This window comes from Thamnophis elegans, chromosome Z (assembly GCF_009769535.1).
Source record: "Thamnophis elegans isolate rThaEle1 chromosome Z, rThaEle1.pri, whole genome shotgun sequence".
Lineage (NCBI taxonomy): Eukaryota > Metazoa > Chordata > Lepidosauria > Squamata > Colubridae > Thamnophis > Thamnophis elegans.
This window is the reverse complement of record NC_045558.1, coordinates 93426029-93451618: the sequence shown is the minus strand read 5'-3', so window position 1 is coordinate 93451618 and position 25590 is coordinate 93426029. Positions and strand designations below refer to the sequence as shown.

The 25590-nt window shown below is 38.5% G+C and overlaps 1 protein-coding gene across 7 annotated transcripts in view; it reads right to left on the bottom strand.

Annotated features, from left to right (window-relative positions):
* TLK2 (tousled like kinase 2) overlaps window positions 1-21546 on the bottom strand; it is a 68662-nt gene extending 47116 nt beyond the window's left edge. For 2 of the 7 annotated variants that reach the window (XM_032234952.1, XM_032234946.1), the window contains exons 1-9: window positions 20736-20865; window positions 16222-16307; window positions 14523-14594; window positions 13743-13812; window positions 13297-13340; window positions 8802-8897; window positions 6726-6893; window positions 5344-5439; window positions 3200-3292 (exon numbers count right to left, since the gene is read on the bottom strand). In XM_032234952.1, the coding sequence (XP_032090843.1) occupies window positions 3200-3292; window positions 5344-5439; window positions 6726-6893; window positions 8802-8897; window positions 13297-13340; window positions 13743-13812; window positions 14523-14594; window positions 16222-16307; window positions 20736-20862 (852 nt within the window). In that variant the 5' untranslated portion in view covers window positions 20863-20865. Of the gene's footprint in view, window positions 1-3199; window positions 3293-5343; window positions 5440-6725; window positions 6894-8801; window positions 8898-13296; window positions 13341-13742; window positions 13813-14522; window positions 14595-16221; window positions 16308-20735; window positions 20867-20887; window positions 21001-21079 lie in introns of those variants that run through there. The other 5 variants (XM_032234948.1, XM_032234949.1, XM_032234951.1 and 2 more) reach the window with 5 other exon arrangements.
* Between the last annotated feature and the right edge of the window lie 4044 nt (window positions 21547-25590).

Genomic DNA, 25590 nt, shown 5'->3' with positions numbered 1-25590 from the left:
AGAAGAAAATAAGTACTGCCTAAAATAATATTTTGTGCAACTAATATTTTCTCACTTGATAAGAACTGAGATACTGGATAAATGATTAGATCTTGAGACAGAAGATCCTTTCCCAAATTTACTGGTTTTTTTTTCTTTCCAACTCCTGTATATTGATAAATCAAGGCTATTTAAGCCAACAGGTTGCTATAAAGATAATCTGTGCTTTGTTGTCCAAAAAGTCAAAGTAGAGTATAGCTCAGTTAGCTATATTTGAACCATGACATGTATGTTAATGTTTTGATGTATATCTCCTGGTTCCAAAAAGGTTTAACACAGTCTATCCAAACTGGTATATCATTTGTAGAAATGTTACAAAGGCTTATTTGCTATTTTTAATTCTTAAGCAGATATCCTGCTATGCCAATGCAATCCAATTCCTTTTCTCTGCTAAATTATCACTACGAAGGATGCTTCATGAGCCAACACTATATGGCTGTTAAGACACTATTATGCTCAAAAGAAAAAAAGTCTTAGATCTCCTGACTCCTTTTAATGACTTCTGTTCCCTTTTCTGATCATAATATGTAGAACTAAACTGGGTCTATTGACAACTCCCAAATACTACAGATGTGTGAAGAAACTAGAGAGGTCCCTACAGTTCTGCAATTACATCCATGATTTTTCAAGTAGGCAAAGGATATCTGAAAGAAGGGCATTTATGTTCTGATGCTGCCTGAGGGCAATGATGTCTAAACATGTAGAAATGTTTCCTCCATTCCAATGTATGTCTGATTTGATTTTTATAGTGTTCCAAAGGGGTCCTTATTGTACCAGAATGTAAACACATGCCTTTGATAATCAATCCAAACTAGAAAATATTTTTAAAGGATGATGCTACTACAGATCTGAATTGCTTTAATTATTTTGAATCAGAATGATTTGAGCATTTCCATTCTGATGCCGTTGTCTGCCCTATGAAATACGATCATGCACCAAGGGTAAACATGGCTCTAATCTGCTGGACTTCAGAATGACTTTAATGACCTGAATTTTTTCATAGGTACAATATATAAATGTATTCAATATTGTTTATTTATATCTGTCTTGTCCTTGGTACAGTTGCTTTTGTTGCATAAATTTTACCCATGGCAAATGTGTAAAACTTACACAATGGCAAAAAGTTACTTAATGGCTTTAAAGAATTTTAATTTGAAAATATTTGAGCTATTTTTTGGATTATGAGATTAAGCAAAATTGTTATGCAGTCACTAATATAGAATTTTAAAGAAAAGCCATGAAAATATTTTCTTGATTCAGTTCTCTGAACTAAACCTAACTGAACTAAACCACAGCCATATAAGCACTATGAGCTATTGTCAAATTGTTCATTTGCTACCTGGCACCATACCCAGGGAAAAATTTAGTTTGTTTCGTTTTTTTTTTTAAATATCTATGCTTGACTTCTCCTAGAATGAAAACACCTGAATTTTAATGCTTTCTGAATTTGGAATAAAACTGGGCCATAAAGGAAGGAAAGAAGCAAATGTTTGTATGGGTTTAATAGTTGATACTGTTCTGCTTTTAAAGCATCCACAGAGGTTTCTGGGAAGGAAATGCAAGGAACTTGAGTGGTGTATAAGAAAGTGGAGATCTGAAATTTCACATCTTTTCCTACTCCTTCGCAACTACAGTAGAGGTGGTTTCCTACCGGTTCGGACTGATTCGGATGTGTAGGTAGTAACTTGGCTGGCAATGCCCCGAACCAGTTCTATCGGCAGTGCCATAGGCAATGGCATCGTTTTTTGCTTCTGAACATGTACAGAAGCATTTTTTACAGTACTGCACATGCGAGCGTGTGAAGTGTGCATGTGCCCACAGCATGTCCCTGAGTGAACCAGCAGGACTGGCAGCCAGAACCTACCCCTGAACTGTAGTATAATAATACTGTATGAGAAAAATGTTAGGAAAAGATGATTAATAGGAGAGAATTCCAATTCTTCTTCAGAAAGCTCTATTAGCTCCCTTCAGAAATGGACGATTCTGCCTATCTTTCTAAGCTAACAAATATTTCAAATAGATAATTTTTGCATGCTATATAATCCAATTCCCTCCTATTCTATAATGTAGAAGGATTGAGAAATCATCTTGCAGGCTACCACTAGCATTATGTTTATTTTTACTCTTAAGGCTGGAGTTAGCTATATAGAATATTCCTTGCTGAAATACAAATTTCTCTCAAAAACTGGAGGAGAACAATAGCTTAAAAGAGAAAATGTGTTCCCCTTAAGAAATTCTTGAGAATTGTCCTAAACTGACAATTCAAAACTGAGTAAACAGACTATTCTTAAGTTTCTCCAGTAGGGAACACGTGCATATTGGGGTGAGGGAGAAAAATATGGAAAAGATGAACATTAGGAAAGAAATTATTTGCAAAGAAAAAAAAACCAGATCTGAATTCTGTAAGAGCTTCAAACGATTCCAATCACTTTGTTAGTGGACTTGATAGATGTGAGAATTTTCTCACAAAGAAAGGCAGTTGAAAAACTGACTTTTCCTACCAGTTCCATCTGAAACTACTAAACTGAAATTAAAATGCTCTATATGGTATTCAGGAATATACAGAAGACAATAACGAAATTTCAAATTGCTCAATTATTTGAAACATCTAGAATTACTGTTTCATCAAAATTAATTGTTCAATTGTAAATAACTTATATATTAAGATTTGATTGTGTTTAAGGAAAATACTTTGCATGTTAAAACTAATTATTACAAAAGTTATCAGAACACAATCCATTTAATGATTTATTTTATTTTATTTTTTATTAAGTCTCACAAGCTATTTTAGTAATTTTTGATGCAGCAAATTACCTTGACTATCCTTCTAGATATTTTCATAGCACTTTCAAATTAAAAAGTAGTTTGTAGAGGAAGTGTATAAAGGAAGGAGATTGTTTGAGTATTAAAATTGTAAAGCTCTTGAATGAATTTAGAGATACATATTTATCAAGAGAGAATACAATTTCCTTCTTACCAAGGACTTTGCATGTAACTGATTAAATGTCAACCATTAGCAATTGTCTAGATTTTCTCCATGACAGCCTATTTCCATTTACATAACTATTAAGAGATACTCTTAACCTCTTACCTATATTTATATTATATAGATTCTATGGCTTGAAATTTGAATATAGGATGTAGAATTACAACTACTTACCCTTAATAAATCATCTATTCTGCCTTCTTTTTTCTCCAGATCAGAGTTCTTACTGTTTTCTAATGCAGATAATTTCTCCATTGTAAGATCAGACTTGGGAGGGGAAAAAAAAAGTTCTTAAGAAATGATTTTCTATGCAGCTCTGCTCCAATTACTGAATGAACAAGACTGGGAAAACAATCTATTTCAAGATTGACAAATAAACCAAGGAAATAAACATATAACCAGGCCACAATTTTCTTGATTTCCACAAACCTATAAACATTTGTGAAATAAATGGAATTAAATCATCTCACAGATGATCCAATCCATAAAAGAGGGGTGCTATAGAAACTTTAAAACTAATGAAATTATGACAGTGTCTACAATTTGCCTGTGAACATGGTCTTCAGTTTCCCTGTGCATTTTACATAAAAGCGCTTTATATTTGTATTAGAAAAGGCTCATATTGCATAAGAAAATGCTGCAATAAAAGTATCAACATCTTGAAGACTAAGATTCCCCGATTACTTCCTCATTTAGCCAAAACCTACTATAGGTTCATAATATTTTATTTATAAAATTTCTATACTGCCCCATCATAAGTACATGGTTTTGGGAAATTTACAAATAAACGGTAGCCCTTGAAAACTTGGCAAGCTGATAAAATTTTGAGACTTGATTACTGCGATCCATATTGGAAGCCCTACAGATAGCAGTATGCACAGCATATCCACTGGTAGGTTACAGTACATGATTACTGTGATAATTTTCTTCAATGTAGCTAACCCAAGTGTAGCTGAACTGGGATTTGAATCTTTATTTTTGCATACATGGCAATAAGTACCAGCATATAAAGTTTTTTTTCCTTTTCTAAAGAAGTGGCTGAGGTAAACTCACAACTACTATGTTCCATAAAAGTAACATTAGTGTTCACTAAAATAGTGACAGAGGGGTAAAATTTATACATTTGAGATATGAATGCTTCCAATAGCTAAATGTCTCAGACAGAGGAAAAAGGAGAGGAAGAATGAATAGATATTTTAAACAAAAATAGCATAGCATAACATATATAATAAACAAATAAAAGATCTAAAGAAACAAAGCAGAGTAACGACGTTTGATACATGTTCTTGTGAAAAGGCAAAAAACTAAAAAATATATAGGACCCAGGCTTTCACTTATGAAGCAGGTGATTTTTAAATATTCTGAAAATGGCAAAATAGGTTGCCTAAAAGTCATTGTACTCTGACTGCAAAATGTTCCTTGCATATCCTCAGCTATATAAGGCTATAATGGGGCTTGAAAAAATTGGTATATAAAATTATAATTGTAAAGCAATCAACAAAAAAAATGAAAGCAAGAAACTTCCAAGGTGGCATAAATTTTAAAAGAAAAATGTTCCAACATTGTCTAATCCAGGTAAATGAATCCTTTAAAAAACTGAGAAACCTAAGTTAAAAAATACAGTGACCCCGGGAAATAAGTGCTTGGCTTTATTTTCAGGGAGGTCTTATTATTTTTGAGGTGCAGGAGGCGGTAAGCGTGGCCACCTCATGGCTGCTGCTGTGTTGCAATATTTTCAGGGAAGGCTTATTTTCAGGAGAGGGCTTATTTTAGCTCATGCTTAAAAGTCCGATTGGGCTTATTATCCGGGGAGGTCTTATTTTCAGGAAAACAAGGTATATACCACGTAAACTAAAAAGTGAGCAAATCTTTAGCCAAAATATTAACTTAATATCCATTTTACAAAGTGGAAAAAAACTAGAACATAATTTTCATTGATAAAGCAAACAAAAGATTATGTTAATTGTTCAAAGGGAGAAGCAACTGGTTAAAGAACAAGATAGAAGTTGGAAGGTTGAGGCAGGAAAAACAGTAAAATTATTCTGGAATTTGTTGTCCAATAGAGACTATTTTACTTCAAGGCAGCCTCTAAAGCTGTAATGTTTTTAGATGGAATGATCATAAATGAGTAAATTTGAAGTTTCTTGTGGACGTATTATGTTCTTGCATCATAAATTTCCATTTTTTTTTAGTAAAAGGTGAAAGATTTATATGATCTAAAGGGAAACAAAAATATATTTCCATTTATTTCTCAAATGAACATGTATTTGATTTTAATCAGATATAACTTTGAACTATGTAATTCATTTGCCTTGTACCTGAGTCTGTTTGTACTGGACGGAAATCTGTTTTTGAGAGCTGCAGGAATGCTCTGTGTTTCCTGAAACCGCAGATGAGGGGCTGCCTTGCTGGGTCTGTAACAAGAGAAGCAGCAAGTAAGTTGTAGATACAGTATTTTGCGAAACATGTTCTTTCCCACTTTTATTTGAAAGAAAAACAGCTAACTAGCTATATGTGGTCAACCTTAAGAGGCAGCAGGTTGCATACCCAGGTTTTTTTTTTCCAGTTCTGCACCCAGAGATATTCTGATGAGAGAGAGAGAGATCAGGAATGTTTTTTAAACTTCTGTATAAAGACATGATTCTTCCTGGATTATAATTCTTGTCTTAATCAAAGCTCATGTTTTTCTGCTCACACAAATAACAAACTGCATTAATTTCTGTTTTCACTGAAACAGTTCAAATAAGTTTTTAGATTTATTATTATTATTTTATTTTTTAGTCTGACAAAGTGCCGGCTTCTGTGTCAATGAGTTGAATAATAAGCTCTAAAATTATATTTGTTCTTGCAGATGAAGATATATATACCTATATATCAAAATAGAATTTAAAAAAGCATTGCAGAAAAGAAATAACTGGATAACTGATGAGAAATAAATTTTTGAGATAAGAAATGGTTGGCTTCTAAATTAAATTGAATAGCTCCAAATTAACATTTTATACTTTTATAAAAACAATTTTGATTCATCTTCCAAACAACTTGTTTATAATAATGAATTACACTGTAGCTTATCATTACTTCCAACATTTAAATTTCTACAAAATAGGAATATTTTTTAAATATGGAAATTTAGCTTTTGAACCTTTGAAATAATATTTCATCAAGCATGGAAACCATGCAAATGCAGGAATATGCAGGAGATGAGAGATGAACAATGTAGAAGAAATATATCTTTGTCAAAAAGTACCTAAATAAAGGATAATTCCAAAGTAATTCTATGTTAAGATATTTTTGTTATTGTACTGTTATAATAACTGTTATTAGCAGCAATCAAGAATTTTAAGAAAGAGAAAGAAAATAGATTCTATTGCAGCAGTGGCGACTACATACTGTCTAACCACACAAGATCCATTTAGTCCCCCTTGTGGGTTCTATGACAACTCACCATGACCACCTCACCACAGCCAACTTGCTGTGGCCAACTTGATGCAATTCACTGCAGGATAAAAGTTACATTAATATCAAAGAAACGGTGGAATAGAAGGGACAGAATGAAATATGAATGGCAAACATTAAAATAATTTATTTATTTTAAATAATAGAATTCTTAAATTTCTCTACAGTGAGTCATCCTGCAGTGAGTAGGTTGTAGTGAGTTGTTCAATCTGCCTCTTGAGTTTGATCATTGAGCCTTGCTCACCGAAGCAAATGGAAAACAGAGGCTTGTACCCCTCTGTGCCAGCTGCTCGCCCTCTAGCCGTTGTTTTGCCATCATTGTTGATACCAGAGTTGGGGCAGCAGAAGGCTCCTCTGGCACTTCCTTGGCTGCACTGCTGTCTACTCCGTAAAGTGGTTGCTCCATTCGCCGCTGTACATTAAAGAAAATTATCAGAAAAAAAGGTTATGTGGAAACAGTTATAAAACTGAATCATGCAGCAGCTTGGACACAAAGCTCGTAAACATCTAAAGAAAGCAACCCTGGTGCTTTTAGAGTACTCTCCACATTTTTCTTAACAAAACGTAATGAAATCAGAGGGTTTTTTAATAGAATATAAATTTTAGTGTTTCATGTTTGAGAAGGTTCATGTGATACCCTTTGAATACATTCTTCATTTCTGAAGCCCCAGAAATCCCCAAGAATTAATAAAGCCTGATTGCAAATAGTCTATTGCTACTTGTGTGATTTTTTAATATTAAAACAAAATAAGGTAAGAAAATAAGTGCATTAAATCCACAGAAGGCACCATAAACTTGAATCAAAACTCCCAAATTACTGGACACTGGAGAGGAGTCTTTGCTCTTTCTCATCATATCAATTACCACCTGTTCTTATAGCCATGGAGGCTATAAAAATTTTAAAAAATAAAGTGATGCCCCGCACCTTCCAGATACTAAAAGGTTAACTATTCCTATTGACTCTAATGCAGTGTTTTTCAACCTTTTTGTGCAAAGGCACACTTTTTTCATGAAAAAAAATCACGAGGCACACCACCATTAGAAAATGTTAAAAAAATTTAACTCTGTGCCTATATTGACTATATATAAAGTGTTTTTCCCACGGCACACCTTACACTATTTCACGGCACACTAGTGTGCCGCGGCACAGTGGTTGAAAAACACTGCTCTAATGCAGTGTATGCAATGTATTCTTATATTGCATTAAAATATTCCGTCTGGAATGTATTTGTTACATTTATATTAAACCTTTTCTTCAGAAGCTTTGAGTTGGCCATTTTCTCTCCATAAGAACATATTGATTTTTAAAATACCCTTATACTTTTGGCTTCCTTATAGAAATAAAAGACAAAGACAGTAGGCAGTCATGTGCATGCACATACACTCACACACAGAGCAAACTCTTAGGCTCCACTGCCTCTCTATCCTTATGAATATTTACTGGACTCAAAAGCTTTCTCTCAGGACTTGACAAAAGATAATATGACAATGGATTTAGATAAAAATGTTTACAGAAGCATCCTCAAATACCATCACTTCATTTTTTTTTCTTATGGTAGTAGGCTTAGTAAAGGGCCACATCCTGGAGTCTGAGAAAAAAAACATGTGTTTAAAAAGAATATTGAGAAAAATCTGCCAATGGCACCTTCTGCTTGACAGGCAAATATAGGAAATCATTACAAAAAAACTGACAATAAGCACAAGGGTTGCTGCAATATGAAACTTCAGAACTGAGCTGTTAACTATGACTATGCATATCCAGGATAGAGTATTTTTGCAAATATACCCGTGTACTACATTCCTGCACATTGAAACATTTTGCCTAAAACGTGATGATGACTATTCTTCAATTTATTTATTTGAAAAAAACTATGAAAACTCCTACTAGTCATATTTCCAAAGTTAATCTTTTTAAGGAAAGCAGAATACATATATTTCATAATAGCAGAGGCAGAAGGATAATTCTATCAACTTTACAATTATCTTCCTCTTAATTCTCTTTATCATGAGTCCATTTATGACAAACTAACATGGAATTGTCAGTATTAGATTGTAGCTTTAACATTTACTCACACTTAAAGGGCTGCTTGTACTATATGACTCAGTTATCAGAAGTAGATCTTAATTAAAACCTATTCCGAATTGGGTTAGAGAGATAATGAAAGCTGAGAAGTAATATAGGATAGGAAAGGAAGTCAAAAAGATTCTACTATATAATCCTAGAAGATCTGCACTGTTTCTATCACATGTATGTATTAACAGGTCTATAAATGTGCTCAGAAAACTCTCAAGATAGTACTTTATCCGGTTAGGTACTTACAGGTAAGGGATTAGATAAGGAATGTTGTGGTGAAGATCGTGCTACTGGTGGCACACTTCTCCCAGGGCTTGTTCCTGGACCACTTCCACCAGCAAACTAAAGCAAGGGAGGAAGAAAACAAAAAAAGGAAAATATCAGTTACTTCAGGAATGTTCTGTATAGCAAGTTAAATATAGAAGTAGAACCAAATTATGTCAGAAAAGAGAATAAGAAAATAATCAAGACAAATTGCCCGGAAAACTTAATTATATTTTCAAGGACCTACTACTGAGGAATAATACACAGAATTTGGAGGCTGTTTTGTTAAACCACACACACACACACACAAACACACACACACACTAAACTACTAAACTATTACACAATATATGTATATATATATATCCAGTAGTCCATATATATATATGGACTACTAGAACCCCAAGAGTTGCTGCACATTTTTGACCGGCCACGAAGGTTGCCACGCTTGCAACAACTTGACTTTCTCTGGGTCCATCTCCACCTCAGGAAGCGTGATACAATGACCTAGAGAGTCCCTTGTCGCTTGTGTGAACTGGCACTTCTGTCGCTTTGCAAATAGGTGATTGTCCTGCAAGCGTTGTAACATCAGCATCACTTGTTTCCAGTGTTCCTGTAGGGATGACGAGTAGACCAGGATGTCATCAAGGTAGACGACCAAAACTGATCCAGGAAGTCGCAGAAGACGTCAAGCATAAAATGTATGAACACGCCAGGCGTGTTGATCAATCCAAATGGCATCACAGTATATTCAAAGTACCCATAACATGTCCAGAAGGCAGTCTTCCACTCATTGCCAGCACAAACTCGGACCAAGTTATAGGTCCCCTCAGATCCCGCTTTGTGAAGATCTTGGCCTGACGAAGCCACTCGATCAGTTCAGGGATAAGGAGAAACAGGTACCGATTCTGTACTGTGATCACGTTCAACTTGCAATAATCACAGCGCAAATACAGCTCTCCCAACTTCTTCCTGACAAAGAGCACCAACGCAGCCAATAGAGGGAGAGGTAGAAGGCCTGATAAACCCCTTCTGGAGATTCTTGTTGATAAAGTCCTGTAATGCCACCAACTTCGGTTCTGACAGAGAGTAAATCCGACCCACTGGCAATTTGGCATCGGGCACCAAATCAATTGGGCAGTCATAAGGCAACGATCCACCTCCTTTCCCCCCAACACATCAGCATAATCTACCATCTCCGCGGGTAGATCCAGGTCCACATGCGTAACCACACCCCTGAGCAGACCTGCAGGTGATGGGTGGCACACTTCTTGCTGGGGAACTGCACTGGCCCAGACCACCAAGCAATCTGTGGATCATGAGCTCGTAATCACTCCAGCCCCACTGTGAAGTGAGGCACTGCGGCGACATAGAACATGGCTTCTTCCACATGTGGTCCAATGTGCATGGGTCTGGTCACAGCAAACCACAGGGCCTGAATGAAGGGGCTGACCATCAATCATTTCTACCAAGACCGGTGGTAACACCTCTGCTGGGGGATGGACCACTGTGCAGCAAATCTCGAGTCCATGAAGTTGGCCGTGCCCCCCCCCCCCCCCCAAGTCCACCAGGGCCTGAATCGCCACTGCTCCCTGACCTGGCACGAATACATTCGCTGCTAGCACAAGGTGTTTCAGAAAAGCTGCCTGTGATGGAGATGGTTGGCTCATTGCCCCTTGAGCCCAAACTAAGGAGCCCTCAAGGCCATGCCATGCCCGTTTCCCACCATTGCTTCTGCCGCTTCTTTGGGTGCCTTAGCAGGACACTTGGCTGCTGTATGGTCTTGGCCGCCACAATATAGACAAAGGCCTTCACAGCACCGCTGATCCTTTTCGGCTTGGGTCAGGTGAGGTCATGCAGCTCCAATTGCATTGGCTTGTCAAGCGGTGGTACTGATGGCAGCACAGCCTTGACCGGTGCAGGCTTAGCATCGGTTCATCATCACGCCCGTCGCTGCTGGAGCTTTGCATCGATGCGGAGGCACAAGTACATGAGCTCCTGCAGTGTGCAAGGGCAGTCAGTACATGCCAGCTCATCCAGGAGCTCTGATGAAAGACCTTCCTGGAACTGATCCATAAGCCCCGCTTCGTTCCATTGCAGGTCCTGGCAGACCACCCAGAATTCAGCGATATAGTCAGCAAGCAGGCCATGCCCCTGCCACAACTCTCTCAACCGCCTGTTAGCCAATTGGGCCCTAACAGAGTCCACAAACAAAGCCCTTAGCTGACGGCAAAACTTGGCATAATTATTCAACAGTGGGTTGGACTGGGTCAGCAGGGGCATCACCCAATACACCGCTGACCTTGACAAAAGGCTGATTAAAAATCCCACTTTATCCTGGTCAGCAGAGAAGTCCTTGGGCCGAAGGCTCATATAAACTGTCATTGTCCACAAAACACTGAAAATTGGGCCAGAGAGCCATTGAACCCATCTGGCATAGCCACTGGGCATTTGCGGCATGGCCTGGCTGCTTGCTGTTCTGACCTAGGCTTCTCAAGAGCATGAAGCAAACGCCTTATCACAACAAAAAATCTTTTATTACTGTGAATTCTGCTCATTCACATCCAGCAAAGTCTTTCGAGGGAGAATTTACAGTCATAGACCTTATCTGGCTTGGATGACAGACCAATGTCTGCAAAACTTGACAAAGAGTCTTGGTGAATCACGAACCAATTAAGCAAACTAATTGTGTCCTGCAAATTCTCCTCCCCTTTCGTTCCTCTTTTATTTCTTCTAGGAGGGGCCATTCATCGTCCACATGTAGCCTTACTGCCAAGTTGACCCGTTCTTTAGCTGTTCCCTTTGTCTGGTAACTGTGCACACTGGGAACAGGCTCCATCTGTTCCTCTGCCTCACTCACATCTGACTCTAAAGGCAGCTAATAACTGACAACTGTGTCTCTGCCTTCGACACAGAGCCCTCATCAGAGCCTTCCCCAGACTCCAGGGCTGGCCCATATTCCTCCATAACCTCCTCACTGTCTGAATCTGCTGCCAGCTCCGTTCACCGCTGTTGGGCTACAATGCTTGCATCTGCACAACCTGCGCAGTCAGGAGGGTCACCTGCTGAACTAACAGATCATTGTCTCCTTGGAGCTGATCCATGGTTACCCAAAGTGGTACGGAAGAGCAAGCTGGAGTTGGGTCAGGAACAAAATGTGATGACGTAGGGCATGGCATGAAAGCAAAAGAACCAGAGAACAGGTTTAACTCCCCTTTATTACTCCAACTTACTACAAGTCCTGGAGCAAAGCTCTCACATGCACCTTCAGAAGTCTCTGGCTGCAAGTAGTCCAGTAAGCCATGTTAACCAAACAGCAACCAAGGCCAGCAGTCTAATAAGCCAGGTTAGCCCAAACATTAACCAGGGCCAGCAGCCCAATAAGCCAGGTTAGCTAAACAGTAACCAGAGCAAGAAGTTCAGCGAAGCATGCAAACTGGCAAGTTCCACAAGACAGAGTACAACAATCTCCAGATTTTGGCAAGTGCACACAAAGTTCCACATATTCAACATTTGTTCCCAACAAATGCCCCTCCCTCCAGCACCTCCTTACATCTCTGTCCCCAGGTGTGCCTTGGGAAAGGGGGAAGGGCACTCTCCTCCCTCGTAGCTGACTCAATCTGTGTTGATCTCACTCTCTCTTCCGTCCTTGCTGTCAGATCAGGAGAGGGTAGTACTTGCTCTTCTCCTAAGCTCTCCCTGTCTGTAGGCCTTACTAATTCAGAAAAGCCTTGCTTGGACTCACTCTGCCCTTCCCCAGTTTCCTCCAAAGCCAATGGAGCCAGCCTCTTCAACTCTGTCAATTCTTGTTCCAGCTCATCTTTCATTGCAGATTCAGACTCCAACAGGGACATCACACTGCGCAATGTGCCAGTGCAGAGGCCATGAGGCGAAGTGGGGTGGATGGAGCTGCCCCATGCAGTGGCTTACCTTAGGATCCTGCAGCCAGACTATCCACACCCTTGCACCTGCCTCATCTTGTGGCAACAACACACCACTCAACCTCCTGCTCCACTGGCTTACCTTAGGATCCCGCAGCCAGACTATCCACATCCTTGCACCTGCCTCACCTTGTGGCACCAACACACCACTCAACCTCCTGCTCCACTGTGGCCACGAGCAAACAGAAATGGGCCAGTGGCCATGTGGGCTCCTGCTGCACATGGGTACTAGTGCTGCTGCCATGAGACAGCTGTTGAGGCGTGGATGGCCTGGCTGCAGGGGTCCTGAGGTAAGCCAGTTCAGGGTGCCTGGGGCAGGTCCACCACCATCCCACCTCGCTTTATGGCTGCTGCACTAGGAGCAACCAGATGGAATGGGCGGGATACACAGGCTCTTAAGTAGGGCTTATTTGGGGTGGTGGTGGTAGGGCTTATATTAGATGCATGTGTAAAATATGCTAGGTCTTATTTTCGGGATCTTATTTTCAGGGAAACAGTGTGAGTGTGTATGTGTGTAACAAAAATATTTGGTTTACCTCAAAGTAGTCACTAATTTTATGTCCCCTGGGAATAATTTTGTCTGAAAAGAAAAACAAATAGCATTACCATAAGTGATATTAAATCAAATAATTTGAAAATACTTAATTTTACTGCAAAACCTGCTGAATACAACTTGAAGTTAAGAGCTTCTGGTTACTCTTTATGAACATATTATACTGGTAGGTATATAAAAAATAAACAGCAGAAAAGACACATTTACTTAAGTATCAATTACAGTTTAAATTAACTTTCTTCAACATACCATTTTCAATACAGCCCATTTTAACATAACTTTTCCAAAAAATGTTCCAAAATAAAGCATAGCATATCATTTCATTATCTAATACATAATAATTTCATGATATATTTGAAATTATTTAATATGTTCTGTATATACTGCAGAAAGCCATCATTTTTAAAAGATCCTAAATAGAAGCCTTACTTTGGTTCGTTTCAAGTGGTTCGCCTTTTCTTTTTCTGTTGCGCTGATCATTCTGTTTCTTTTCAGGTGTCTTAAAGGGATGGAAAAAAAACCAAATTAATTTCTACAAACATCCAAGGATTTAAGGTCACAACTTTTAAAAAAATGAAATATGGTTACCAGCAACTCCTCCACAGGTATCAAAACAGGTTATATTTCTATTTTTGGTATGTTTAGAGGTAATTATGGAACACCATACTGCCTAAATAACCAATTACTGATTAGTGTAAATTAATTAGTTAAGTTGCTGTAATAGTCCTGAGTTAAGCAGAATATTTTTTATTGTCAAAGATTAAATTAAGACTTTTGGATCAAAGTTAGCTGCAATATATGCAGTCCTCCATTTATGATTGTTTGTCTAAGATTACAACAACCATGGAAAAAGTGAGTTACAACTGTCATGTTGTTAGGGTCATGTGATTGCAAATTAGGCACTTAGCAACTAGTTCATATTTTCAACTGATCAGCATCTTGTGATCACATGATCAAAATCTGCAACCTCTCAGATGTCTTTTGATAAGCAAAGTCAATTGTGGAAGCCAGATTCACTTAAAGTCTGCAATTCACTTAATGATTCCAATAGTATCCTTAATGCCTGCAGTGATTTGTTCAATAACTACATAGTAGTCATAAAATTGAGTCTGGTCACCTGATGACTTAATGACCACATCACGTAGTGGCTGAAATTTTGGGCTAAACTCCTCTATGAGGATTATTTGAAAAATATCACTTTTTAGTTACCTCCACTTCCTTGTCACTCAGGGAACCCATACTGCACAAACTCTGATTGGAAGATTCATTGTTCAAGGGACCCTAGTGTAAAGGAAACAAAAGTGTGTTACCAACAGGAAATTTTGTCTTCTTTAAATGAACTGTATATTTGTATTCATTTGACCATGAAAGTCACTGATAATTAAACTATAAAGTATGACAATTCAGATTCTTATATCTCTTTCTAGTCTAACAGACAGAGGCATTTCTTGTACACGGGCGGGGGGGGGGGGGCACACACACGACCCAGTTGGCCTTATCACCCTGAAATTGTGTTTTCTTGAAAATAAGTCCTTATGCTTATGTTGGTGCCCCCCAAAATATAAGATCAGGTCTTATTTTCAGGAAAGCATGGCAGATTAGGCAATGCTAGAGGTAAAAGTACATTTTTATCAAACCAGAAAAGCATTCCACAATATCTCACGATACTTTACTAATAAAATGGTAAAATATGTGGTAGACTACAGGATAAATGACAAATTATTAGATGAAATTCTAATTGGCTGAATGACTAATAAGCAGAATACCACAGCACTGTTTTATGTCATCTGTTATTCAATGTTTTTATAATAACCTGGATGAAGAGGTTAAGAAAATGGGATAACAAAATGTAAGTTATACACACAAAAATGTGGCTAAGACTTTAGAAGACTGAAAATGAATAGGGTCAAGTTTTATGAAGAAATGTAAATGACAGCAACTTAGGAGGAAACAAAATGGGGAAATCTACCATGACAATATAAGTGTGAAAAGAATATGAATCTTCTAGCAAAGCACACATTGATATTAGCTAACACTGTAATAAAGCCACTAATAGGATTGAGTTTAGACAATGGGATGAAATTTTTTATTCTATTCTATCTCTTATCAAGGCCTACTTGGAATATTGCTCTGGACACAGCAGTGTAAAATGAGCACTGACAAAGTGAAACAAATTTGACAAAGTTGGAGACTAGAAACCAAGTTCTAAAAGGAATAGTAAAAGGAAATAACCATTTTAGTTTGCTTAAAAGAATGTTAAGTTTCAAATTATTTATAGGGTTGTCATACTGCTGAGAAAGTAGACTCATCTACTAGAGAGGGCAGGTCTGGAACCAATAAGTACAACTACAGAGAAATAAACTTGAATTAGATATTAGGTTTTATTTCACGACAGCAAAACCTGTCAATTACTGGGTATAGGCTGTCTATAAAGTAGTACCTCTACTGTATATGATAATTTATTCTGAAAATTTGGAGGATGCCTGTAAAAAAGAAGAATTTTTGGAAGATGTGAAATGCAGCTAATTATTTTAATTCTTTTGGCATTTAAAAGTTGAATTTTAACTACTTTTTAATGTTTTATTTTATCAATGTGGCCCCTTTACTAATTGCACAAATCTGCTTTAGAATATGATTTAAAAAGGCCAGTCACAAATATGTTGATTTTGAAGATGCTGCTCAATAAACTATCAACTTATATGGCCTGGACAAGTTTCATTATTATCATACTTATAACTGAAATCAACAAGTTGGTAATAAGACTTTGAATCAATTCCTTTGTATGAAATATGATTATGCAGATGTTGATTGTATCCCTGCTATTTTACATATCCCCATCTCATAAAATGTTACCAAAACATGCAGAGACATACATACAATTAGCCAACTGGTTGTGCACATAACTAACCTTAGCAACACCTGCTCCAGTAAACCTGGCCTCTAATAGTTCCTGTCGTCGTGGATCCAGGCTGTGCAATTCTTCCATCATATCTGCTGGTAAAGAAAATAGAACACTTTAAGAACAGTCAATGCTATCCAAATTAATACTCCATTAATAATATTCTTCTAATTACTGGATTAGTATGAATTTATTTACATAATGGCCTTTTTCATGGTCCAAATCTCTAGTATTAGAAGAGGTATATCAAAGTAGTATTTACACTTCTATAACATTAAATATTCATTTGTTCAGGTTTAGTTAGTACATTAATTTACCATTTAGTTGTATTCTGTCTTTATTATTTTCACAAATAACTGAAAGTGACAACATAGCCAATATACCTTCCTTCTATTTTTCCCCACAACCACCTTATGAGATGAATTGGGCTGAGAGAGAGTGACTGGCACAAAGTCACCCAGCTGGCTTTCTTGGTTAAGCCATGGGTTGAAATCACAATCACCCACTTTCTAAACCGATGCCTTAACCACTAGACCAAACTGACTCTTTACGTTCACTTAAATATATTATACAACTATAAGAATATTATACTATCACTTTCTCCATTTAAATGAACACAATTGCAATGGATTTTTCAAATTTAGTCACTTCTTATTCACTTATCTATGCTTTACTAAATAAATAATTGGCTGGGTTCGCTCAACATTCTAAGCAAAAAGCTGTTTATAAACCACAACAACAAAGTTCAAGTAGCATACTTAAAACAAACTACTGTAGCTTAGTCTAAAAATGCCTTAAATCTCCATTCCTGTAGCAAAAAATTACACATTAGCATTTTCTCCTCTAGAAGTGTCAACTTGTCTACACTATATATGTATGTATGTATGTATGTATGTATGTATGTATGTACGTGTGTATACTGTGTTTTTTGGAATTCAATATCAATGAAATATTTTACATTAGAATTATTCCAGGAGATGAACATCTCCTTCACATTAGGAAATTAAGGATGGAGAGCTGTTGAATTCAAACTGCAAACTAATGCTGTTAAAACAAATGGTATAAGGAAAGGTTTAATTACAGTTCTATAGCATAACTTCAGAGGAATAGTACAATTGTATATGTACATACAGTACCATAATGTGCTCTAAAATGACTGTACCAATCAGATATTCTCTTGCAACAAGGGAGTATTAAAATTGCATCAAATATTTTCATTACTCATCATCAACTATTGTTCACATCAAACTACATGACTTGCTTTTACTATCCAAGATATTTAGAAATTGAACAGACAGCTCTCTTCTGAAGGGCTCCTTTCTGTTATGTTCATTGTTCAGTATTAACTGGGAGGGACAAGTTCCAACAACAGGCACATAAGCAACCTGATATATGAAACTGTATTAAGATAGAATTCCAAAGTGACCTTACATGCACAGTAGCGGATTGCATGTTCCTAGAAACTCAATTCTTAATCACATTCCTCTTTAGACCTGACATTATCTCTGGGAAATAAAATATAGCAAGTATTCCTTTTTTAAAATTTAAAATACAAATATATTCATAAACAAAATAGTTACCAAATGTTCTCTATTGTATAATTATTAGTCAACCTCTACTTTTTTTCAATAAAAACAAGACCATGAATGGTTAATAAGAAGCATTTACTTGTCATTTTCTACTAACTGATGAAATTCCAGTCAGCTCTACCAGGAACATATTATTAGGGTATTAAACAATTATAGCACAAGGTTCTCAAATTGTGTATTGCGAATCTTTATGGGTGGCCAGCAATTTAGAAAGAAGCACACATTGTTTAAATCTACTAAGACCTATGCAGGAAAAGCTGGAGCACTGTCAAAAGTCACTCCTGCTTTACTTGGGCATATCCATAATGGGAGTCCTGGCAAAGCAGGCAGCAGACCCTGGAGTGAACTGTAATCCGTTTACATAGGCAAAGTCCAGAGGAAGTTTTGAGAAATAGCTGAATCTGTGGGTCTAGCAATCTGTCAGAACAATTCACCAGTCATGAGTTTTTTTTCTTTAAAAAAACCTTTTTTAATTTTATTCGTGGGAATAATCCAAATTCATACATCATTTTAGAGCACCGTACTATTGCAAAGCTTAGAGAATATCTTAGTTATAGAACAAGTAGACATGACAGCAAAATTTTGCTTGAACAGTTTCAATGAAATAAGTGAACTGATTATAAGCAAAATGGCATAATTGAGAAGTATCAGATTGACTGATTCATACATTTCCAAATACTTTATTCCCAGATTTGTTCTATTTTCATTTCCCCAACAAATGATAAGGTACTGAATCACTCAGCATCTAGCACATGCTTAGGAGGAATATTCCTGAAGGGCAGCAAATGCCCTTTAGAGAGAGAGAGAGAAATGCATACTGACATCACACCAATTATTCTCTTTGCTTTTTATTTTACTCCAACATCATTTCTCTGGAAGACTGCTGTAGAAGAAAACCATATGTGGATATTGTTAAAGTTCAGTGACCATTATAAAAACCAGGGAGATATTTTTTATAATTTGACATGAAATAGTACAACAGAATACCTAAAGGACTGTTTTCTCCCATATAAGGCTAAATGTTTAGTTACATTTTATGGACAAGTTCACCTTTCAGATCTGCCAATATCAGAACTAGGTTTAGTCTGAATTATGATGCAGTCTGTTTGGAATTCCCTATCTAAGAAGATTCACTTCATCCTGCTGGCATTTCAAATGGTAAAATAAGATTCTCCTTCCCCATCAAGCATCGTTATTGCCTCTATTCTACTGTTAAGTCTTTCTGCCTGAGATTTTATGTTAATTTATTCACCTCAAATATTTTAATAGATGGACGCAAAGAATTATGAGATGACCACAATAGCATACTACTAGTAGAGGAATGTCCAATGAATTTATGAATCAAAGCCTTATAGAAGTAGCTTCTAATTATGTTAAAAAACTATAAAAGATATAACTTCCCAAAATGTTGAACATAGAATATTTAAATAAATCTTTTCCTAAATTACAATAATGCAATATTTTAAGAACACCTAGTTATTTACTCCTCTACATTCCCCTCAGAACCTTTGACAAAAAAAATTAAGAAATTTATGTTTGAAGGAAGGGGGGAGGGGGGAAGCAGCGTGTTAATGGAAAAGTGTTCATTTCAGCTTTCTCCAATTTGGTGTAAATTCCACATGTGCTGGGATCACGAACTTCAGATTTTTCAAACAGCATACCATACTTTTTAGGAATTTGGGGAACTCCATTGTAATACATCTGGAGAGTACCAAAATAAAGTAAGGTAGCAGTCACGTTCAAGCATGGACATGAAAAAACAATCCCCTTTCAGTTATAAACCTATCAAGTTTTATAATAAGCCATCAAACTTTTTCTGCTCCTTTGACAAGTACGTTTACTGTACTCTTCCATTCCATTTCCTGTGATATACAGGAAATGTATTTTCAAAGATACATTGTTAACATTCATTTCCTAGTTTCCTAAGATATAGCATTCATGTGCGGCTTATCAATTTCTGATAGCTATTGGTCTAACCCTAACCCTAACCCTATTACTGGTAATGTAATGCAAACTAGATCTTGGCAGTCTAAATATCTGTGGGATACATTACAAACCATTTTCATTAGAAAGATGAAACACACACCCTCCCAAATAATTAACAGAGAGAAGTTACCAAGTAGTATGGGACTATCAGCTTCTAAAAGTAATCGCTCCTTCCAAATCCACTCATTGACACAAACAGGAATTCATCCATCTAACTTAGATCTCTAGTTATGGCCAGAGGAACAGACCCGCCCTCCTTTGAACCCCTTTTAATCGATTAAGAACCGGCCCCGAACCTACCCAAACTTCCAGCTGAAGTTACTACTACTCTTCCTGGCCTTCCCTCCCCCGAGGATGTGGTCGCAGCCATCTCGCAACCTACAGGATACACCCCAATAGCCACCACAGTTCTAGGCCAAGATCCAGTCCTTGAAGTTAGGCCCAGCCAACCTTCAACAGCACCCTGAGTTTCGCTCGAGGAGTAAGCGGGACCCCACGACACTCCCAGAAAGGAGCAGCCTCAGTCTCTCCCACCCACCCATCGCTTTTATGGCCGCGAGGAAGGGATCCCCGCAACCGACCAGAACGCTCCCATAGCAACAGCCGGGCGTTCGCGTTCGCGGCCCCCCATTACTCGCCCTCTCGCAGCCCTCAGATGCACCCCTTCCAACTTCGCGATGCAGGATCGCCCCGAGGCCCAAACGCGGGGCGGCAAATACGGTCGCCATGCGCGTCTATCCACCCCCCCCCACCCAATAATATCCCCCCTCCCCAATGGATTTCCTTATTCTTAAAACAGAATAAACTCTCCTCTAGCCACGGCCTATAAAACACGCGCGCGCGTGCTGGTATGCCCCCTATAAGCGTTACCATAGCAACGGGAACCCCGTTTCTGAGGCTTAACGCGGGGGTGGGGGGCGCGCGTTCCCCTTCCCTCCGCATAGTTACCATCGTAGCAAGCAGGCGAAGGGCTCCGAGGCCCGGACGGTCGGCCAGCAACCTCGTCTCCGGCGATATCTGCACAGCAATTAAGGCAGCGGAGCGGAACAGGAAAAAGCGAACCCAAGGCCAGCATCCCCCTCCCTTTAAATAATACGTACATCACCGCCAAAGAGACTTAAGTAGTTGCAGGAGCACCACCACGTCCCAACCCCGAGGCCTGCAAGGAAGACAGGAAAGGCGACCCGGCCTGCACACCCGCCTACTAGTCTTGATAGCTATGGAGAGAAGTGAGTCCTTTTTCTCTCCCAACAACGTGGGGATGAGGGACAGTTTCACGGGACGCATCTCACCTGTGGTGGCTCGGCTTCACTCCTAGCTAGACAGCTGCGGGGACTTTTTTTTCTCACAAGGAGAAGGTGGTGAGGGAGGGAAAGAGAGGGATTGTTGGGGGGAGAAGCAGCTGGGGTGCCTTCTCTCAGCAGAGACCCGGGAGAAATACAGGCCGCAAAATCCTCGGGCTCGCGTAGTTTCTGTCCCCGGCAAAGGTAGCTTCGCTCCCGGGAGGAATTGAGGGACTCTTCACCTCCTTTCCCCCAAGGAACAGATTACAGAGGGAAAGGGCGGGGGTGGGATGGGAGAGGGGGTTACAAAAAAAAGGCTAGTCAGGTGTGTGTGTGGGGGGATTGCAAGTTGCGATCGATGGGGGGAGGGGCACCCCCACATTTCACTTTTTCTCTCCCCCCCCTTCTCTACACCCCTTCCCCCCCCCCGCCCTTCTTTACTTAGTCATTTTTTAAGCCCAGCCCTGGATCGATTGGTGCAAAAAACGGGGGGGTGGAAGCACTACTTGTGAAAATGCATATTGTCTCGCGAGATTTGCACGTGCGGGAGGGGGGAGTTGGCGGTGGTGGTGAGAAAAGGTTGGGGGGAGGGGAGAGGTCAGTACAAGGAGGTGCTAGAAGCATGGGGTGTGGCGATGGGGTTGAGGGAGGACCTAGAGAATGGATGTGTGGCTACACGAGCGATAAAAGTTAAGCCGGTTTGAGATAATTTATCTCCTCTTTTAGTGGGATTATGGCGGAGGGGAGACGTGTCCCCAGGTCAAAGGCGGAAATCAGATTCTTTTCCTGGAAAGTTGAGACCTGGCCTAGGGATTCCTTTTTTTCACGGCAGTCATTGCAAAACAAAAGACTCGAGCAGTGCATCTTGGAGAGAAATCGTAAAAGCAGCTTCCGCGGCCAAGAAGGGGCGTGGCAGGAGGTTGTCTTGACATAGGGGACCCTAAGGTAGGTTACTTTGAGATGGTCGGACTTAGGCCGGGATGCTTCTGCAGAGGAGGCGAACCAAGAGCCCCGAAGAGCTTTGGTTATCAGTATGATGAAAGCAAACGGGGAGGGGGAGGGCATGTGGGTATACGTTTAAAGAGAACTGTAGCTTTAAGGATGTGTCCTTATTAAGAAAGTAAGGTGTACAAGAAATACTAGTGTTTATCTAGGGAAGTTATTGTGTAAAACAAAATTGGAAACAATGTCTAACTTCATCACATTCTATTACAGAATGCAGGTTGGTTACATAGGAATCATTAGGAGAAAGCTTAAAGGGCATGTCTACTCAAAAATAAATCTTATTGAATGTAATAAAGATTACAGGATTGCAATTGCATTGTAAGATTAATGGAGGGGGGAAACTCCTGGAACCATGCAGTTAGCTGAAAAATCTGTCAAATGGACAGCAAAATGATATAATGTACACTGAAAAGATAACAAACTCTTCTTTATTTTTTATGTTAATAAACATGTTAAATATTTATGATCCTCATGTCTATTAAAAACAGTAATAATGGAATCATATCTGTGTTTAGTTTATTTGTGTCTTGAAACAATTTCTATCTTCTGAAATCAATAGTGAAAATTGTCTTTGTAAATGCACATCTATGCCTTAATCATCTTATTCTCCAAGGAATTATGCCCTACCCTTTGTTGCTCAAAGACATATATGGTGTTAACTGTGACACTTCAGGCAACTTAACTCCAATTTTAATCTTATCACAATATTTTGGAGACAAATTTGAAACACAATGAGAAATTCAGAAATAGTCACACATAAACTACTTGAGTCTTCCCAAATATAAGTTTACCAAATGATAAATGTTATTGCTTATCACTTGGTAAACTTAACAGTCATGAGTTCTAGTTCTACCTTAGTCACAAAGCAGTTGATAACCTTTAGCTAATCACTTTCTCTCAATCCAGGGAAGGGCACAATGGCAAACCATTTCTGAAAAATCTTGCCAGGAAAACTATAGGAACTTCAGTCCCAGGCAGTATCTAAGAATGGACATGATTGAATGACGGGGGAAAAAAACCCAGGATAGTACCATCTGTTTACATGAACACATGTACATGCTATTTGCCTGAATTATTAGTCAAGTTATACAAGTCATACTACAGGCCATGTTTAATAAACATGTTTTTCCGTAGTGCCCCTTAACTGAATACTGATTACTGAACACTGAATTCATTTTAGTCTCAGCCTGATGAGGAAATTGGTATATTTTGTAGACTAGGTTATCTCTATTATCATTACAGTTTAAAACATTCTAAAGGACAGTCATTCAGTATTATCATTCTGTGTGTCTTACTCCAATCTAAGAAAAAAAACAAGCAAAGATGCAAAGCATAGATAGGAAGTGAATTGACTCTTTGTACCCAACTAGCTAACTGTAAAGCAGAAATAACTTAGAAATTGGAGGAAAGAATGTTGTGTAATGCTGCTCTGAAAAGAAACCAGACCAGACTGTTGAATCTAGGTTATAAGAAGAGGACTACAAAACAATGATGGGTAGTTGAGCTAGCTTTTGGGTACCAAACACATTTCTGGAGGAAAACCTTGCTACTCTGGATAATGGGAAAGGGCTGCCCAATCCAATCTGGATGTTTATAGAATACTCAAAGCTAAATGTCGTTCTCATAATTGTGCGCACATGCCCCATTTTGGATGATTTGCCTATGATATTTATGACCTATACCTCAGCAAGAATTCCAAATATATCCTGCTTACTATGCAGCTTGTAAACATTTCTAAGAGATCTCTTAGATAAAATGTGGTGAGAAATAAATTATACAAGTCTCCTGAGGGGGGAAAGGAGGTTTATAATTTTATCTTGGTCAGACCTCCTCATTTTCCACAGACACACTCCTACCAATAACACAAGTCCTTTGCTTTTCAGAACAGGAGACAAAAGTCTTCGGGATTATAATGTAGTATCTATATTTCTACAAGTACTGATCTTATGATATTAACGGTGATTGCCAAGGAACTTGCCATTTGGCACCAAAGTACGCCTTATGATATCATTATACACTGCAATGAGTTGTCTTCTACATAAAAGATATTGCTCAGACCTGTGAAATCTTTAGTCACAAGAAAAAAAATAAAATGCTGCAGTTGACTTTTGCAGCTAAGATGGAAAATTGGGTAGTAATAAAGAAGTTCTTGCCAATAAATACTATTTAAATAAATAAAAGTCTTCTATGTTTTTCATAGGGTGGTATTACTATGCTAAAATGGCAACATTCTTTGAAACTGGGGGCCAGGTAAAATGCAGAGCTTCACAAATGCATGATGTATGATGCTCTGGAGCACATCTACTCATGGTTCAGAAGACACTAGCACCAGTTGCATACACTGCCTCACCTATACAAAGAAGCAAGATTATGTGGAGTTGTATTTCATAACTTTGATCTGTGAGATTATGAACAGTATAGATGTAGAGCACAGGAAAAGGTGGCTTTTAGGACTTTATAGAATATTTGCCTATGTTCTGTCCTCCTATTATCCCACATCTTAAATATTATTTAGCTTAACTATATCTGAAGTGTATCCCAAGGCTCATTAACTATGTTATTAAAAACAAGCATAACTTTCAGTGTTTGCCCATTCCTATCATAATTCTAATTGTATAGCACATGGTCTTTGTGTCAAACAAATTAGTCATACTTTCACATGTCATGCTAAGAATAGGCTTCATGAGCCTCAGCAAATAACTAATAAGCAGACCTGTTAATCTTGCAATGACATATTCAACACCATTGTATGCTGATGGTTTCATTTTTGTACTATACTTCTTGTCCATATCATTTCCATGCAATATGTACTCCTCTGTATCCTAGCTTAACAGGGAACAACATTGCTAAAAACACTTTGGCAAGCATGACCTTAGTAATTATTCTGAGTCATGCCTATTCAGAGACAATGCAAGAATTTGAGCAGAACATTATTTTTATCAGCAATTTAACTTAGAAAAATTTGATCTAAGAGCTAATCAGCTTGCCTGCACAATATTGTAGACCAGGAAGTACCCAACTCTTGGGCTATGGCTTAATACCAGGCCACAGCCTTTGCAGAACTGGGCAGTCAAAGCAAAGGGTAAATGATGCATGTGAAGCTGCATTTTTGGAAGCAGTGCATGCGGGAAAGTATTCCCTCTCCCCACCTTATTCCACCATCCCTACTGATCGAGCAAGCCAGAAAAATTGGGGACTGTTGCTGTAGACCATGGGTCCTCAAACTATGGCCCGTGGGCCAAATACGGCCCGCCGAAGCCATTAATCTGGCCTGAATAGAACAATGAGGTTGCTCTGCCCACATTGTCCTGCACACCCTTCAGCCAAGCGCAGGACTTACCTTCGCGAGCCCTGTGGGCTGGAACTGAAAGGTAAGGCCAACAATGTTGGCCTGCAGAATGCTTCTGGAGATGGGGTAGTGGTAAAAAAGGGTGCATAGATGCTAGGAGGTCAGAAAATGGGAGAAAGCAGCCTGATTTTGGCCAGAAAGTGAGCTGTTTTCACCTGTTTTTGGC